The sequence below is a fragment of the Setaria viridis genome, chromosome 7 (assembly GCF_005286985.2).
Source record: "Setaria viridis chromosome 7, Setaria_viridis_v4.0, whole genome shotgun sequence".
In the NCBI taxonomy this organism is placed as follows: Eukaryota; Viridiplantae; Streptophyta; class Magnoliopsida; order Poales; family Poaceae; genus Setaria; species Setaria viridis.
The window spans coordinates 25445438-25462437 of record NC_048269.2 but is presented as its reverse complement, the minus strand read 5'-3'; the positions used below and the strand labels follow the sequence as shown (position 1 = coordinate 25462437).

At 43.5% G+C, this 17000-nt stretch overlaps 2 protein-coding genes across 2 annotated transcripts; both read left to right on the top strand.

The window, feature by feature from the left end:
• The first annotated feature begins 2505 nt into the window (after positions 1-2505).
• LOC117864793 (uncharacterized) lies at positions 2506-11406 on the top strand. Its single transcript, XM_034748884.2, has 12 exons — positions 2506-2934; positions 3932-4279; positions 4978-5404; positions 5538-5610; positions 5757-5857; positions 5942-6125; positions 6230-6347; positions 6499-6847; positions 6957-6969; positions 7273-7321; positions 9113-9573; positions 9912-11406. The coding sequence occupies exons 1-12, from the start codon at positions 2895-2897 to the stop codon at positions 11061-11063; spliced, it is 3315 nt and encodes a 1104-aa protein (XP_034604775.1). The 5' UTR covers positions 2506-2894; the 3' UTR covers positions 11064-11406.
• Positions 11407-13303: 1897 nt separating this feature from the next.
• Positions 13304-15759, top strand: LOC117862727 (cyclin-P4-1). Its single transcript, XM_034746226.2, has 2 exons — positions 13304-13839; positions 15210-15759. The coding sequence occupies exons 1-2, from the start codon at positions 13451-13453 to the stop codon at positions 15514-15516; spliced, it is 696 nt and encodes a 231-aa protein (XP_034602117.1). The 5' UTR covers positions 13304-13450; the 3' UTR covers positions 15517-15759.
• Positions 15760-17000: the final 1241 nt, after the last annotated feature.

Sequence of the window (17000 nt, the reverse complement as noted above, 5' to 3'; positions counted from 1 at the left end):
TCTGTCACCGTCTCCTTCTTCTACTCCTATATTGACCTAAACTCACACCCAAAAAACATATGCGGCAACCGCTGAATGTGAGCGGGGATATCTTTGTTTCACCAAATTCCTTCCTGTAAAACTTCTTTATATCAATGAAATATGCACAATCTCGTGCCCACTCATTCAAAAAAAAAAATCTCGAATCACAATCATATATTCTGTAATGTAGGAAAATCCACAATATATCGTTTTTTTAGGGGTAGGGGAATTCATAGGATTTCTTTTTCTGAGAGAAAACCTATTGGATTTCTTTGTTATGAGAAAATTCAATTGGATTTAATATATAACAATTATTACTCCGGCATTTTTCTAACATTATTAGGTGCCTTCCGTTTAGGAATAACCCTTTGTTTGGTATAGCTAGGAAGATTGGGCGGTGCGGGTGGCTTGCGCCAACTAAGAGTGGCCACCATGTTAATAACCCGGAAGAGACCGACCTTTTGGTGGGCTCGGAGTAAAAAAATATGGCTCGCATGAGGTGACTGACCCTGCCTAGACGATGCCTAATTTCCTTAGCACGTAAAATCGCCTAATTTCTGACGCAGCGTTTGTCTCGACCGTGTCATCGCTGATTTGAATATTGGCAGCCTGTTTCGGTGTAAAAATACGTCAGCTGATGGAGTCACCAGTACTCTCTCGCAGACCTCTTGCTAACGCTATTCCTATTCTTTCTAGCGGCCTAATACTTCTGCTTGATTTCCATTCAACTTTCGTTTCAAGGAGAGATGCACGTGGAGAGTATTCTTTCTTTTTTTAACCCCCCCCCCCCCCCCCCCCCCCCCCCCCCCCCTCAAATTCTCGTGTGACCCAAACTCACATTCGCGTGTAATCCAAACTCTGGATTCCAGCGGAATTTAATGCCTTGTTGAAACGGATGGTAGGTAGTTTGACGAGAGACAATTCATGTGGTCAGATTCAGAATTTGTATGACTGTTGTTATTAGTTGGATTTGATACAGCGCAGAGTCGCTTGTCTCGGATGTAAAATGCTGGGTGGCACCAGGAATTCCAAATATGTTAGGGAAAAAATGGCAAGATATTCACTGCACCATTGCCAATCCAACAGTTGACTGGCAAGATCACCCACAGAATTATATGGAAATCACCTAGGAGGAGTTATTATTTCTGGCAAACACGTTGAAACAGCTTTTGGACCGGCCTGCGCAGCCCTCCATACTGGGAACTTGAGTGCTTTCGCACTCTGTTTCTATATAGGTGCCTTCACCAAATCTGTGTTTATACGCTAAGTTGTTGGGAGATGATCTTTCAGATATGCCAAGAAAATTTCTATATTAAAGACACCTAACTAAAGAATTTTTTTTTGCCAAATCGAATTGCATGTAAAAGAAAAAAAATGCAAATAAAGTTTTTTCCCATTTCAAAAGGGGCATCAAATTACACAAGCCTCCCTTGAGTTCCCGTCGTACCCGAAACCTGAGTAGTATAGATCCTATGTCTCTGGAGTCTAGTACATTTTCTTTAGCGACACATCATGAGCTATACACCCTTAGGCTTCCTTGGTTGGGTTTTAGCTCATCCACCAGGCAGGACTGCTTCGAGGATAACTTTCACCTTTCTTGTGTCACCTCTATGCCTATCTCTTCACCTATGATCTTTATGTGTGCACAAAATTTTGGACTTTTATCCATAAACTGACATAAACTGATACCTAGATGTTTATAAACCAGTATAGCTTACATATCTTAGAAATCATATTTTACTTTTAGAAGAAAAAACTTGCAGTATCGTATTCATGAATATATGCCTAAATTATTCTGTGATATACATTCGAACTACTTTGAGCATAAATCAATTAATTGCGACGATTATGTAGTTTTCAAAAGTCGGACGTTTCCCGCGTTTTTCGTATAGCATAGAGTTATCATTGTTTGCTAATGGATTATTGCAATAGTATGTCTAAAGTGCATAGGCAAGAAAAAAATTGCATAAGATTTTTTTAACCTATCAAAAGAGACTTTTCAATGTCAACTTCATTATGCAACATCCATCCTGGGTTCAGCTTGTGTGGCGTATCCAGACGTTGTACTACGGTACACGACTTCGTTGGACTGAACATGTGCTCTTTCTCAAGGGGGTAAGATGCAAATGGCCCAAGGCAAAAGATTCTTTTAATGGCACCCAGAGTGGAGAGCTTTAAAGGTAAGCAAATTGACTAATTAGTGCAAGGAAATATCCCTAACTTCAACTTAGTCACATCCACATGAATAATCACGAAATTGAATGAAATGAAATGAAACACAGCAAACCCACCATCCAAAGGTCGAAAGATACAACAGAGAAAGAAGCTTTGCCCTCCCTCTCTACCTCATCTCCTTTTCCTCCTTTGCCCAATTCCTAATTGCTTCTCTCTCTATTTTTAACAAAAACATACAGCTTTTAAATTATAATTCTTTTGGATTCCTCCCCAAATGCCTTTCACCCGGCCTTTGTAAATCTCCCCTTCGGCTGCTGGTGCTGCATTCCTTCCTCCATTATTTCTCCACCCCTTTCCCCTCTCTCTCTCTCTCTCTCTCTCTCTCTCTCTCTCTCTAAAAGACTGGATACAGAACAATAGGAAAACAAATAGGGAGAGGAAGAAAGAAGAACACCTACCAAGCAAGACTTGGTTTTTGAGCACCTCATGGGCTGTGGAATTGTCCCCAGGAATCCCCTTTGGGTTTGACGAGATTCATACAGAGAAATAGTTCTTGATTTTCCCCCTTTTTTTGCTCAAAAATTTACCTGTACAGGAGAACTGCTTGTTTCTGCTTTGTTTTTCCGTGTTTGTTTTGTTTGGATTTTCCTCTGGTCCGTTCTTCTTCACCTGTGGGGAGGTGAGGAGCAAAGGGAATCATGGGGAAGCAAGGACCCTGCCGTCATTGCGGAGTCACAAGTGAGCTCTTGTTCTTGAATAAAGCTAGAATTTTTCTTCCAGTTGTTCTTTTTTCTCTTGTTTTCCTCCCTTTTGCCCCTTTGTTCCTCAGCAAGTAATACTTTTCGGGGTACGATTTCCCCCAATTATGCATCTGGGAACCGGGCCGTAGACGAAATCTTTGGACTCCATGGACTCGGATTCCTCATATTTCCGTGTTGCTTGTGCGTTTGTTGATGGTTATTATTATATCTGAATCCATTGAACTGCCATGAGTGTTCAAGAGAAATCTGTGCACATAGTTGAGGTTTCAGAGGCCTTTGCCTGTAAAATTCTGAACTTGAGGAACAGATTATACCCACGGAACACATTTAGACTCGTGTTTGACTGCGGTGGATATGCGCTTCTTAGATGACTTTCGGAGATAATGAGAGTTTAGATGCAGCTCTCACTCCTATTCTGCAAGAGGAAAATAACCATTTGCTTCTGCCAATCAGATATTTAGAGTAAACTTGCTGCTGCTTCTACAGAAATGCTTAGTTTCAGGGTGCCATTGAAGTGAAAACTTAAGTTTGCTGTATAATTTACACAATATTATCCCGTCTTGTGCTAGCAGCATTACATGGCCTGAACTTTCTTTAGCTTCTTACTGCAGCAAAATGCTCCTTTGAAGTGGCTATCTGCATTCAGTATGGCCATTGTGTAGAACAGCAGATTAGAATTACATGCCTCTACAGTTGAACTAACCATTGAGGCTTTGAAAACAATATCTGAAATATCTAATCTCAATGTATGTGGTTAGTTACATGATATCTTTTGGATACATTCTTTGATAATGTATAGTTTCTTACCTGTTTTCTATGTTCCCTAACTTGATGGCACCATCTCTTGATACATCTAAATTGTGATACCAATTCCTGTGGGCAGTAGGACACTGTCATTAAAATCTGAACTTGTACTCTGCTCGCATTTTTGTGTATCGATTTTGATGGATTTCTCATGGGTAATGCTTGAACAGGTACTCCCCTTTGGCGAAATGGGCCACCAGATAAGCCGGTGCTCTGCAATGCATGTGGCTCAAGATGGAGAACAAAGGGGTCATTGGCAAACTACACTCCAATGCATCGCAAGGATTATATTGATGACAATGAACCTAGAGTTAGCAAGCTGAAGCCACCAACATCAAAGTCGAAGTCACAGAAGAAAAAACCAAATCACATCATAATGGATAATGGGCCATTTTCTTGTCAGAATTTCCAAAAGATGGGGGATGCTGACCCAAGCAATCGGTCTAGTTCAGAATCTGCAGTGTCATACTCTGAGAGTTGCGGCCCATATGGTGCTGCTGATGCAAGTGAAATGACTGGTCAGTGATCTCAATGCCTACTTTGTTGTTGCTTAATAAAATGATTTGTGTGCCCTCTCATCCTTTGTGAGTCTGTGCATGTGGCTAGATTCAATTCAGACAAGTGATAGGACTTAAATGTCAGAAGTACATTCTTGGATGCTTTGTCTACGAAGTTATGCTTAAAACTCAAAAATTTTCTTTAGACATCTTTATATTGTTATTCTACCGGTACCCTTTTAGCTCATATTTAGTAAGAGGTTTCTAAATTGTAATGCAGATCTGATTTTTCCTCTGTTTTTCATGAATGCGTTGACGCCACCCAAACAACTTTTTTTTTGTAAACTCCTGTTCTGTCTGTAGTCCATAATTATGACTTCATGAGAAGTTCAGAACTTATGGTCATTTGATAAACCATCAGGTACTTATTGCTCACTATTTTTATAGAGGTAACTGTGAAGGATTGCAATCTGCAAATTGGGTTCAGACGGCATGGACCCTAATATCTGGCGAAAATAATGTTTCATTAAATATCAATACTTGATGTATCATACATGACTACGTGTCTTCCTTTATCATGTCCCTGAAGTGATACTTGATCACATGAACCCTGTGAAACAAAATAAAAGAACATCGATTCTCAAGATTTGCCATACTTAGAAGTTACCTTTTTTTGTTACATATTTCAATGCTGACTCTCGGATATATTGCCAATTCAGGTTCAGCACAATCACATGCTTGGGAGTTCCTAGTTCCATCAAGAAAGAGGAGCTGTGTTACTCGTCCAAAGCCGTCGCCTGTAGAAATGCTTGCAAAAGATCTTAGCTCCATCATGCATGAAGAGCAGCTATATTACCTTTCAGGATCCTCAGAGGAAGACCTACTATACCATAGTGAAACTCCTGTGGGCTCCTTTGAGATAGGCTCTGGAAGTGTGCTTCTAAGACATCCGAACTCGAAATCACCAGAGGAAGAATCAGAAGCAAGCTCCATTCCTGCAGATAATAAATCATACATTACAAGCGAATCCTATTCTGGGTCTGCCTCATTTGTTGTTCACAGTGGAAACAGGGCAGCAATCAACTTAAATCCTGCAACTGCGAGGCTAAAGAGGTCACCGCTGCATATTGAAGATAATGCTAGAAGGTATTATACTCTTTATGTTCTTATTAGCAAAAGTGTGCATTTGAGGATTGGTATGTTCATTCAGTATTGGCTAAAACAAGTTACTTTGGTAAGAATCAATCTAAGTGTTTTATTTTATGTGTCTGTTTTGCAGGGATAAACTTCCTTATGAAAATAAGCATATCCTGGAGAGTATTGATTCACCTTTAGTTTCAGTAGATTTAGAGGTATCCATCCTATGATGCCCCTTCTTGTTCAGGTTAATAATTTGTAGATGTTATTTGCATAGAGTGCCATTGGATATGGTTGGCATATATGATATTGACTAATCAGTGAAACTAAACCCGTATATTATCTTCTCATTCTTGAACAGGATGTTGTCAACTACTCTAACTTTGTGAAATATCTAACTAAAGAAGACCAACAACAGTTGTTCAAACTTCTTTCTCCTGCAGAATCCTCAACTCCTGACAGGTTTACTTTATGCTTGCCCAGATCTTTACTCATATTAGTTGATGCCATTTTGTGCAAGTCCTCATTTGTATCTTGTTCTTTCAGCAGCGTTAGAAGCATGTTCGATTCTATCCAGTTTTCTGATGCTATAGATAGCTACCAAATGCTTCTTGGAGAGGGAATTCTTGATCCGTCTTTCTCTGGTGATGAGGGATGGAATACAGTGAAGATGCTTGCCTTAACTAATTTAACAAGATGCAAATGGCTGGAGTGCTATAAACAGCAAAAGGTACCACAATGGCTTTCTAATACATTTACCTACATCACTTATATCTCTTTTCTCATCTCCAAGCTTGCTTTTACATGGCTAATTAGTTATTTCTTTTTGTTCAGGAAAAGGAGATTAAGGCAATTGGAGGAGTGGAGAATATCAGTGGATCAAAAGGCTCTACCAAGTTCACTATGAAACCGCTCAAAAGATCCCGTGACACCCACATTCAGAGTGAAACAGGTTAGCAATATTAGTTCCTATGATCCTGACTTGCATCAAGTTTCTAGATGTGACATCAAAAAATGTCTCACGGAGTATATTCCTATTTCACTATTTCTGTATGTCAGTGACAAAGAAGGTTTCTTATTTGCTTTTGCTTGTGAACATGCAGAACTAGAGGGTACCATGAGGACTCCTAAAAGAGTTTTAAAGTCTGGGGATTTGGCTTCTCAATTTAAGAGCTCATCTATGCTAAAATCTGGCTATGCCACCAAAGGTTCAACCTGCACTGGAGGAGCACTTAGCTTATTTATGCTACCCCCAGAAAAGTTATCCTTGTTGGTCCCTCCACAGTATGGCAATGGTGACTCTGATCAAGACTTGCTGCTGGACATTCCTCTAAATGCACGGCACGCGGAAGCAGAACTTCTTTGTCAGCCATCTCAGCTGAGTTCAATAACTCACAGCTCCACCTCCGTGGATGGGGTTGCTGGAGGGGAGGGGTGTCTCAAGCAACCATAGTCCCAGGTGCCATCAGCAAGCAACTTAGGAACAGGCGATAGCGGTAGTTTTTTTAGGTTCTTGGATCATGGTGCCTTTATTTACCGACCACTGATGGGCATTTTGCAGTTTGATCTTGCATGTGCTGTCATCGCCCAGATAACAATGTGTCGTCTGCCAACTTGGCAAACTGTCCGATCAGCTAACGTTTGCACTTTGTAGCATGCTTTTGGATGGAGTTCTGCTGGTTTTCTGTAGCATATGGCTCATGGAGAGATTATAAGTTCTCTGTATGGAAAAGATGACATCTTATTGCAGGAAATGAAAAAAAGGAGCATACTAGGGAGTTATGTATGTGATATTGCAATTTGCAGTCGGTGCTGAAGTGTTTGTTTGCTCACCTGTTTTGGCCTGTTGAGCATGGCTGTGCGTGTCTGCATTGCAGGGCCTCTTGACTCTCAGAGCCAAGACAATGCTTGATGATGATAGTGTTGGTTGGTGATATGTGCAACCAGACATGGCATTAGGTCACTAGCAACAGCACTAGTGACCTCAATTTCTTCAGCACTTGGTTCCATTAAAGAATTCGGTTATGTTTTTTTTATTTTTATTTTTTTTGCATTGCCTAGACTACTCCTAGGCCGAATGTAGTGAAATCTGAGTGCGGTAAAAATCTTGCTGCAACTTTGGCATGGTTATAAGCCAGGCACAATTATTTTTTCAGGAGTTTTACATTGCCCAGGTATTAGCACAGATAGCCAAAATTTTGGGTTCACTTCTAACCATTCCAATTCCAATCAGTGCTACTTGTTGAATCTTCTGGACAGGATAACTGGTGTCTTATGCCTGTCAATACATGATTGAAATGAGTGCCAACACATTACGCTTTATTTTTCTAGTTGTGCATTTTGACAATTCAACTGATATAGCAAAAGGTACCACAACGGCTTTCTAATACATTCCCACTATTACTTGATACGTAGTTGCTGTAATTGATAAGTAAACTGTTGAAGTTTTGTATTTGCTATAGTTAGAAAACCTACCTCCTCTCCCTTCATGTGTGAGGGCTGGCTTCAAATTCCAATTCAAAATCCCATTATTCCGCTTGAGTAAGGCAATATCCTTAGTAATTGCCTGAATTTCAACTCTGCATCATAACTTTCAACCTGCAAAAAGAAAAACCTTCGATTTAGATCCAACCCGTCGGACTAGAAAATTCCCCCCTTCCACTCAAATCCGAAAACTGTCGACTTGAAATGATTAATCTGCGATAGTTACCACTGAAATGTTGAATTCTTCCATAACTACAACTCAAATCGAAAATTTTGCTAAAGATCCAAGTTTCATGTTGCGCAACGGAGATAGTGAGCTTTTAGTTGGTGCTCTATGCGTAGTCGAGAAGTGGAGGGTGGAGAGGGGGGAATAAGATGTGCACAGAAAGAAAGACACCTTTCTTTAGTAATTGCTCGAATTTTAGTCCGCACAAAAACTCAGATCCAAAGTATATGACAATTAAATTTCCCCTTCTACTCTACTCCTAAAACTTTTGACTTGAATCGTCGAATTCCATCGCAACTAAAACTCCAATCAAAATTTTCATTAAAAGATATGGGTTCCAATCAGCTTCTAGAACTTCTCACCTAAGATAATGGAGGTAGCATCGACGGCTAGAGATGGTGAGATCTTGCGGCGGCTCGAGCGGCCACCATACTCTTGCAACATGTAGTGTTCCACTTAAGAACACGAAACACAAGCATCTACGTGTTGTGGGTTGCGAAGATAGTGTGCTTCTAGTCCACTACCCTATGACGAAGTGGTGAAGGTTATGTATGCATAGTCGAGAAACAATGGGTGGAGAAGGGAAAGATGTGTGAGGAAAGAAAGATGTATCAAAAAAAAAGAGAGGAGCTGTCACTGACCTTGACCATCTGTACCTACTTAATGCAAACGCGTTATAGAATTTTCAAGTGCGCGAGAAAAAGAATCAAATAATTGCCAATTTAGTGACCCAAAAATTAATACAAGTGGCCTCTTTATTTTATTTATTACTTTTTTTTCTTTTGGACTTAACCAGGTTTCCCAAATAGAGAGGGCCATCAGCAGCAGTCCTGAGGAAGAAGAGCCGTTGTGGATTTTACAGGCCGAACCACGGCCCAAAGATAAACAGATCACGGCCCACCAATACAAATCCGCGCGGGAAGACGCAAAGGATGAAAGCTGTGGGCCCAGATCGTGCGGATCCTGGTGCACGAATCTCAAAGCGCCAGCCCAACCCCCAAACCCAGCCTCCGGCTCGCCCACTCTTATCCCCTTCCTTCATCCGCACCGGAAGCCGCCCTCCTCCTCGCCGTTCACCATGCTGCTCCACCTCGTCACCTCCTCCTCACCCATAACCCCGGCACGCCCCTCGACGCAGAGGCGTCCGTGCGTTTCCGCGGCGGCGGTGGCGGTGACGGTGAGGTGCGCGGCCTCCTCCTCGAGCACCCCGTCGTCTTCTGCATCGGAGGCGGCTGCTGCTGGGCAGCAGGTGGCGAAGGTGCACAGCTACGGGACGGTGGACTACGAGCGTCGCGCTCCTCTGCGGTGGGGTACCCTGTACCGTCGCATCGCGGTGGGGCACGGTGGGCGGCCGGTGGGGCGCACGCTGGGGGCGTGGGACGAGGGGGAGCGCCGCCTCGACAAATGGGAGCTCTGCCGCATCGCCAAGGAGCTCCGCAAGTTCAGGAGGTTCAACCTCGCGCTCCAGGTAGCTATATGCTGTTGCGATCCGCCTCCGGTGGTGTCCCTCGACCACCTATTCCACTTCGATTTCAGCCAATGCACCTGTTTGTTCATGAATTTGGGACCGAATGGAAAAGTAGCCACTGTTCAAGCATCACTAATTCCTTTTTTTTTTTTTGCGAAAACAATAGCTTGATTCCCTTCACGTTCTCAAAAATTCTTTTTGCTGTGGACCTGCAATAATGCTTATTGATGACTAGGCATAGAATTTACTGCATCTTCTAATGCTCCTTCTGATGGCCAAGCATAACAGTGATAGCCTTGATATTGATTCTCATCAAATGTTTTCTATGACACGCACAGGTTTACGATTGGATGACAGAGCGCAGAGATAGATTTCCGCTCTCATCAAGTGATATGGCAATCCAGTTGGATCTGATTGCTAAAGTGCGTGGTGTTTCACATGCTGAGAAATATTTTGAAGAGCTCCCTGATCCCCTGAAGGACAAGCGGACTTATGGTTCCCTTCTAAATGTTTACGCCCAAGCTATGATGAAAGATAAAACAGAAGACACGTTTGAGAAAATGAGGAAAAAAGGATTTGCATCTGACACATTACCTTGTAATGTGCTGATGAATTTCTATGTTGATGTTGGAGAGCCTGATGAAGTGTCAGCAATTATTGATGAGATGAAGGAAAGAAATGTTTCCTTTGATGTGTGCACTTACAACATTTGGATAAAGAGCTGTGCAGCTAAACAAGATGCTGATGAAATGGAGCGAGTCTTTAGCCAGATGATTGCTGATGAGTCTGTTATTGCCAATTGGACTACTTATACTACACTGGCTAGCATGTATATTAAGCTTGGGAACTCTGAGAAGGCAGAAGAATGCTTGAAAGGAGCTGAAAAGAGAACAACAGGTCGGGACAAAAAGTGTTTTCACTATCTCATCACACTCTATAGCCATCTTGGCAAGAAGGAAGAAGTTTACCGTATTTGGAACTGGTATAAGGCAACTTTTCCTACAATTCATAACCTGGGTTACCAAGAGGTACTATCTGCCCTTGTAAGGATAGGAGATATTGAGGGAGCTGAGCTTCTATACGAGGAATGGGCGTCCAAAAGCTCTAGTTTCGATCCTAAGACTATGAACATTTTACTGGCATGGTATGCTAGAGAAGGTTTGATTACCAAGGCTGAACAAATTGTGAACCAATTTGTTGAAAAAGGTGGAAACCCCAAGCCAAACACCTGGGAAATCCTTGCCACAGCCTACCTGAAGGATAATAAAATATCTGAAGCTCTGTCATGCATGGAGAAAGCCACGGCAGTTAAAAGTGCAAGTAAATGGAAACCAAGACCCACTAATGTTGAGAGTCTCCTAGCAAGTTTCAAGGAGAAGAATGACACAGAGGGTGCAGATAGGTTAGTGAGTGTACTTACAAGTAGAGGATGTGCTGAGGACGAAGAATACAAGTCACTGATTAACACCTATGCTTTTGCGGGCACATAATGGTGGAAGCAAGAGTGATGATATTATGAGTACACACATTGAACGATCGCATTACTTGCCTGAAATGTTTTCTAAAAATGCGTGCTTAACTGGTACAGCTATGTTAATTCCAGTGGGGTTACATCATTTGATCAGATGTTTCGCTAGACAAATCAGACAACAAGGTAAATTGATCCCTGGCACAGTTAGAAATTCTAAAATCACGAACAGGGGGCCAAATAGGTGGCTTCTTTGTACTTTCGAAATGTATATTTACATTATTTTTACTTTTTCAAAAAGAACATTATTTTTTAGGATTAATCAAGCCTTATTTTTTAGGATTAATCAAGCTTTCTTGGTGCAATAGTTTTGTTCGCAACTGGTTGAGTTTGTTTACTTTCTGTCTACAAATCGGTTCAGTTTCTTAATTTGTACATAAACTAGATTCGATTGCTTTGCTTGATTACCGGTTAAGTCAATCAGAGGATGCATGGCTAGAAGCTTTTTCTCATCTCGGACACCTTTTGTTCTTGGGATTGAAGGGGTACTTCAATGCTCGCACGTTGTCACTCTTTGACTTGACACTGCTTAGTTTTACTATGGTCCTTTGCTTTACATTTACGTTCTTACCTATGGCTTGCAACTTTATAGCACATAATTATGTATCATCTCTTGACTTTCCTGTATGATTGGCATGTTTATTTTGATTGGTACATATAGGTTTCTGTAGATGTTGATATCCGGATAATGGTAGCTGAATTTGTTGCAAAACTCCAAACGACCACCCGGTTTTCGCTCTAATTAGGTGGTGCTACTTTGCTGAGCAATCTCTATCCTCCAAAAAGGCAGCTCATTTGTCAGCAGATTGCTCATAGCAATGTGAACTAAAGCATGTGGGGGCTCGCTAAGAGACTACACAGGGGTAGTTGCAGTCACCTGGCTGCATTCAAATTAAAATTAAGGTGCAGCGCCCTAAAGTAATGATCAGAATCGTTCAAAGGTTGGTGATGAACAAACAGTGACCATACAAAAGGCGAAAAAGAGGTGGTCAGGTGCCTATTTTATCGACATATTTTCCTGAATAGAGTTACAGCTCCGGATGCAAATTACATACGGTTGAGTGTATTGAGTCTATGTCCTGGACAATAATACAGACAAGGACGCCAGGACATGATCTAGACCCTCGCTCTAATCTCCAGAAGTAGTTGGCAAGGAACCCAACATTTAAAAGGGATACAACATGTAGGGCTAACTCCTAAACAATACAAAAGATATTGGTACGTAACAACTGTTTATTGGTACTGATTTTTTTTTTCGAAATTGGCAGAGACAGATCACATACTCCAGCAACATTAGAAAAAGCGGTCTGCATGCAGTGACTGGAGGCGCACGCTAAAAAGCGAGGCACCGTTGGGATTTTAGTAGAAGGCATGTTCTGATACGCGCTGGTGTCACGCTATTGGTCTTGGTCGTTCTAGTGTTTGACCTTTCATAGGACGTGATCACCATTTCCAGCTGAAGAATTTTGTGAAGAGAAACAGAGCCGCGGGCATGTGATTGACACGTCCACCAAATTAATTATGTATATATGTTTTAAAACAAAGATATTTTTAAAAAAATAAGCATGGAAGATTAATAAAAGAAGCATGGGAAAACACTTTAACTGACTGAAATCGTGTAGAAGATGCGTTTTGTTTTACACCTCGGATCTTGATCCAGGTGTACCTGTCCATTTTGTCAATCTTGGAGCGTCACATCTCACCATTTTGACACGAATGTGACACCCCTAATGAACCAATCTCAAGTAAGAACAACCGAGCGTGCAACTCAGGTGGTAAAGAAAGAATTTTGGTACTCTTTACCTCACCAAGCTACTACCAAACAAATCAACAACCAGCCATATTTAGAGCCGCCTATCAAAGACGTGCAAGGAATATTCCATTCTAAAAAAATGAAAGCGAAAGAAATAAGAGAAAGGTCCACAGAAGTGGATAATGGACTTGTCTTTGGAGGCACTTCTCTTTGGATAATGGACTTCTCTTAGGATTGTGTATTTCTGCCCATTTTACCCTGCAAGCAGTTCAATTTTTTTTACTGTTCTATTCAGAACTAGGGACTGAAATCGGAATACAGTGAGGAACGAAACGCTGGAAATCTCTACCGCCGCCAACCTTGATGCCGACTCTTACTTTCAACAACATAAAAAAAGTTCAGTACAAATTCCAGTAAAATTGCTGCAAACTTTTTCTACACCCTGAATAGGTGCTCAGTCTTTTAACCGTCTTCCCTCCATTTTATATGAGGACCTCTTGAGCTCGCCCAGCATCAAGTCCACCCCCTCTCCACCAGCGCAAGAACCTGCACACACACACAGCGTCTAGAAGGCCACGACGGCAAGAGACCGCGTCATGGCCGAGGAGGAGGAGGAGGAGCTCGCGGGCGCGCCGCGGGTGGTGGGCGTCCTCTCCGCGCTGCTGGAGCGCGTCGTGGAGCGCAACGACGCGGCGGCGGATGAGCTCGCCGCCGGGGCCGCGTCGGCGTCCGCGGCGACGTCGCCGGCACCGGCGTCGGCGTTCCGGGCCACGGCGAGGCCCGACATCTCGGTGCGCTCGTACATGGCGCGCATCGCGCGGTTCGCCGGGTGCAGCCCCGCGTGCTACGTGGTGGCGTACGTCTACCTCGACCGCCTCCTGCGCCGCGGCCGGCGCGGGCGCGGCGCGCTCGCCGTGGACTCGTACAGCGTCCACCGCCTCCTCATCACCGCCGTGCTCGCCGCCGTCAAGTTCATGGATGACGTGTGAGTGTTCTCGCTTCACGCCTGATCCCCTGATCATAGCTTTGGTTTCTAATACGATCATATCACGCGCAAGATCGAATTATTCCATTTCTGGCGGTACTGCTGCTCAGTTTTGTTTCTGGTCTGTGCTCCACACCTGAATTCTCACCTTACAGAAACAGCCGGAACAGCCCACAAGCAGAAATGTAGGATCCGTGTCCTTGAACTGTATGAAGTTCAGGAGGCAGAAGTTGGGTAGGCTACGAGAGGAATTCGGATACAGTTACTAAGAAATACAGAGTCTTCATACGCAACAACAGTACTATCTTGCTTACTTTTGCAAGGTAGTATGTATAAACCACTGTCGTCCAGGTATTAGTTGAGATTTGAGAGTTAACACTATCATGTGAAGTTGTGAACCCCAGCTTTGGAATAGTGTACTAACAGAGTTTTGTCCACTCTCAAATCGGTGTCGATGTCATAATGCAGACGGCTTCTATTGAAGCCATGACAAATAGGATTGGTGAATTGGGTCTTCTGGATATGGAATTCTCTGATGAGATACGATAGCCATCAGTTCTGAAAATCCAAAGCCAAGTAGGATGCGTTAGCAGAGCAAATTCTTCAAGGAACAGAGCTCAACAACTTGCTGCCTAAATTCTAACTGGTACTTGCTGTACCTGCATTCTATGCACTGGCAATTGAAAAATGCAGCAACTATGACAACACCACACGTTACATTTGAGAGACTGACCATTGAAAAGTGCAGCAACTTTGTGTATTAAGCCTACACCAAGTATTATCTAATTATCCTCTGTTGAGGTTGAGTTGGCCCCTTTTTTAAGGTTATAATATATGGGGAAAATTATGCGTGCCCAACAAAGAAAATATGCTCATCCAGTTCCTTCCATACAGCCAAGTCAGCCACAGATGCACTGGGGGCCCAAAAACATAGGATAAAGATCCTCAGTCCTCACCCTCATGTCCCTCTCACAACCTTTCCTCGCTTTGGAATTTAACCCATTGGCCAAGTTGTGCGATAGAATTAGACTGGGACATTGGCAACTTGCCCCATGCTGATGCTCAGTGGCCCAATTCTCTCCTGCCAAGAGCATCATATCTGAACTGAACCCTACTGTCCCATTCACAAGCAAATTACCCAATTGTCCATCGGAGTGACATCTTTCTTCGCTTAAGTCTCAAACCATTACTCAACTGGCCATTTGACATTCTAAAATGAATTGGTTCGGTGATGCCTATCCTTGGCCCATCTGGTTTGGACGTTTGGTGCATGTCAGGTAGCCCACTGCTGGCAGGCACTACTAATAAGCCTGGTTCTGAATTTTCTGAAGACAAGCTTCGACCTGACGGCTACGCGTTACCTCTCGCAGGCGCTACAACAACGCCTACTTCGCCAGGGTCGGCGGCATCAGCCTGCCGGAGATGAACTACCTGGAGGTGGACTTCCTGTTCGCCGTCGGGTTCGACCTCAACGTGTCGCCGGAGACGTTTGGGCACTACTGCACCGTCCTCCAGGCCGAGATGCTGTCCCTGGAGCTGGGCAAGACGCCGACGACGACGACGATGACGACTCCTGCTGCCGCCGGCCCAAGGCTGCACAGCTGCTGCCTGTCTGAAGACGACGGCGCCACCAGCAGCAGCGCCAGCGGTAGTTCTCAGCAGCAGCTAGCTGCGTAGAGACGGGTACAGAGATTGCTTCCAAGCAAGCAGCCGTGTGTGTCCACTTGCCCGTGTACAGTACAGGCGTGCTTGCTTGGAAGCAAGCATGGAGTGTGCGATTGGTTTGCTGTCGACCACAAGTGCTTAATTAGCTTTAGCTTGCTAAGGTGCCCTATATATAATGCTCTTTTCTTGTTGTTGTTCACATCTGGAGATCGAAAGAATCGAAAGGGGAACGATATAAAATGTGCACTCTCCGTATAGTATGCTCATCACCCGATCGATCTGGTTGAGGCAGTAGGTAGGATCACCAGGCAACCAACCACACGTTTCCACGGTGTTTCGCGCACGCAGACGCAGCTACCTTCCTCTCTGGTAGTCTCGTCCTGGTGCGTCGTGTGCCTCGTGCGTGCACATGCCTGCCAGGAGTAAAAGGAAAATCGCATCCGAGTAGAGACGAAGCACGGCTGCACGAGCAAGCGGCGGCATCGTCCAACGGAATTGACGGGTCCAGCAAATTACTGTTGGGATCGTGACGACTGACGAGTGCCTGAGCCGAGCAAAGCCAAAACCTGCGTGGTTACACATCCCGGCGCATGCCGTTGTGCTGACTGACTGAGACTATCTGCCCGGCCTGCAAAACTCGGTCGGCAACGCCAACGCGTCCGGCATGCACTCTGCGTCCACCACACGACAAATCATCTGTTACAGCCCCCGCGAAGCAGGGGAAACTGGCAGCGGTTTCCATCGGTTACAAGGACTATCTTTTTTTCTCGTTTTCTGATACCGGAGGAGCACGGCTCGTTAATTAACGTGATGCCACAGGCAGATTATCACTGGCTCCTGGATTTGTATAAAGACGGGAGCAGCGTGAGCGCTTTGCTCTAAGCCTCTAACCCGGCGCCATGTTTTGCAAAACTCAGGCGGGCAACGCTACTACGCTCCCTTTGTTTTTAGGAAACCATCGCCTGGATCATTCATCAATTATTCTCGAAAAGAATGATCATTCATCAATGGAACTTGTGCTCCTCTGGTTGCCCACGCCTTCGTTTATTTGGAAGCCTAGCAACGTACTCCATCCGTCCCTTATTATCTCTCTCGTTCTCACTTCCTGAGAATTCAAACGTAATCAACTTTGACCAAATATATATAATAAAATATTAATATTTATGATACACAATTAGTATCATTAGATAGATTGTTAAATCTATTTTCATAATAAATTTATTTAAAAATATAAATATTGCTAATATTTTCTACAAGTGTAGTCAAATTTAAAAAGTTTGACCAGCACGCTTCCCACGACGACTGATATTAAGGGACAGGGAGTAGGTGTATTGGCACTCAACTAGTTTTCACTTATTTTTCGGTTGACCAGCACATCCGTCAATTAAAAGAGAAGCGTGCAATTAAAGCGCGCCTTTACTTATTTGAAAGCCTAGCAACACATTGGCACTCAACTAAGGCCTTGTTTAGTTGCCCAACTTTGGGGTGCCAAAATT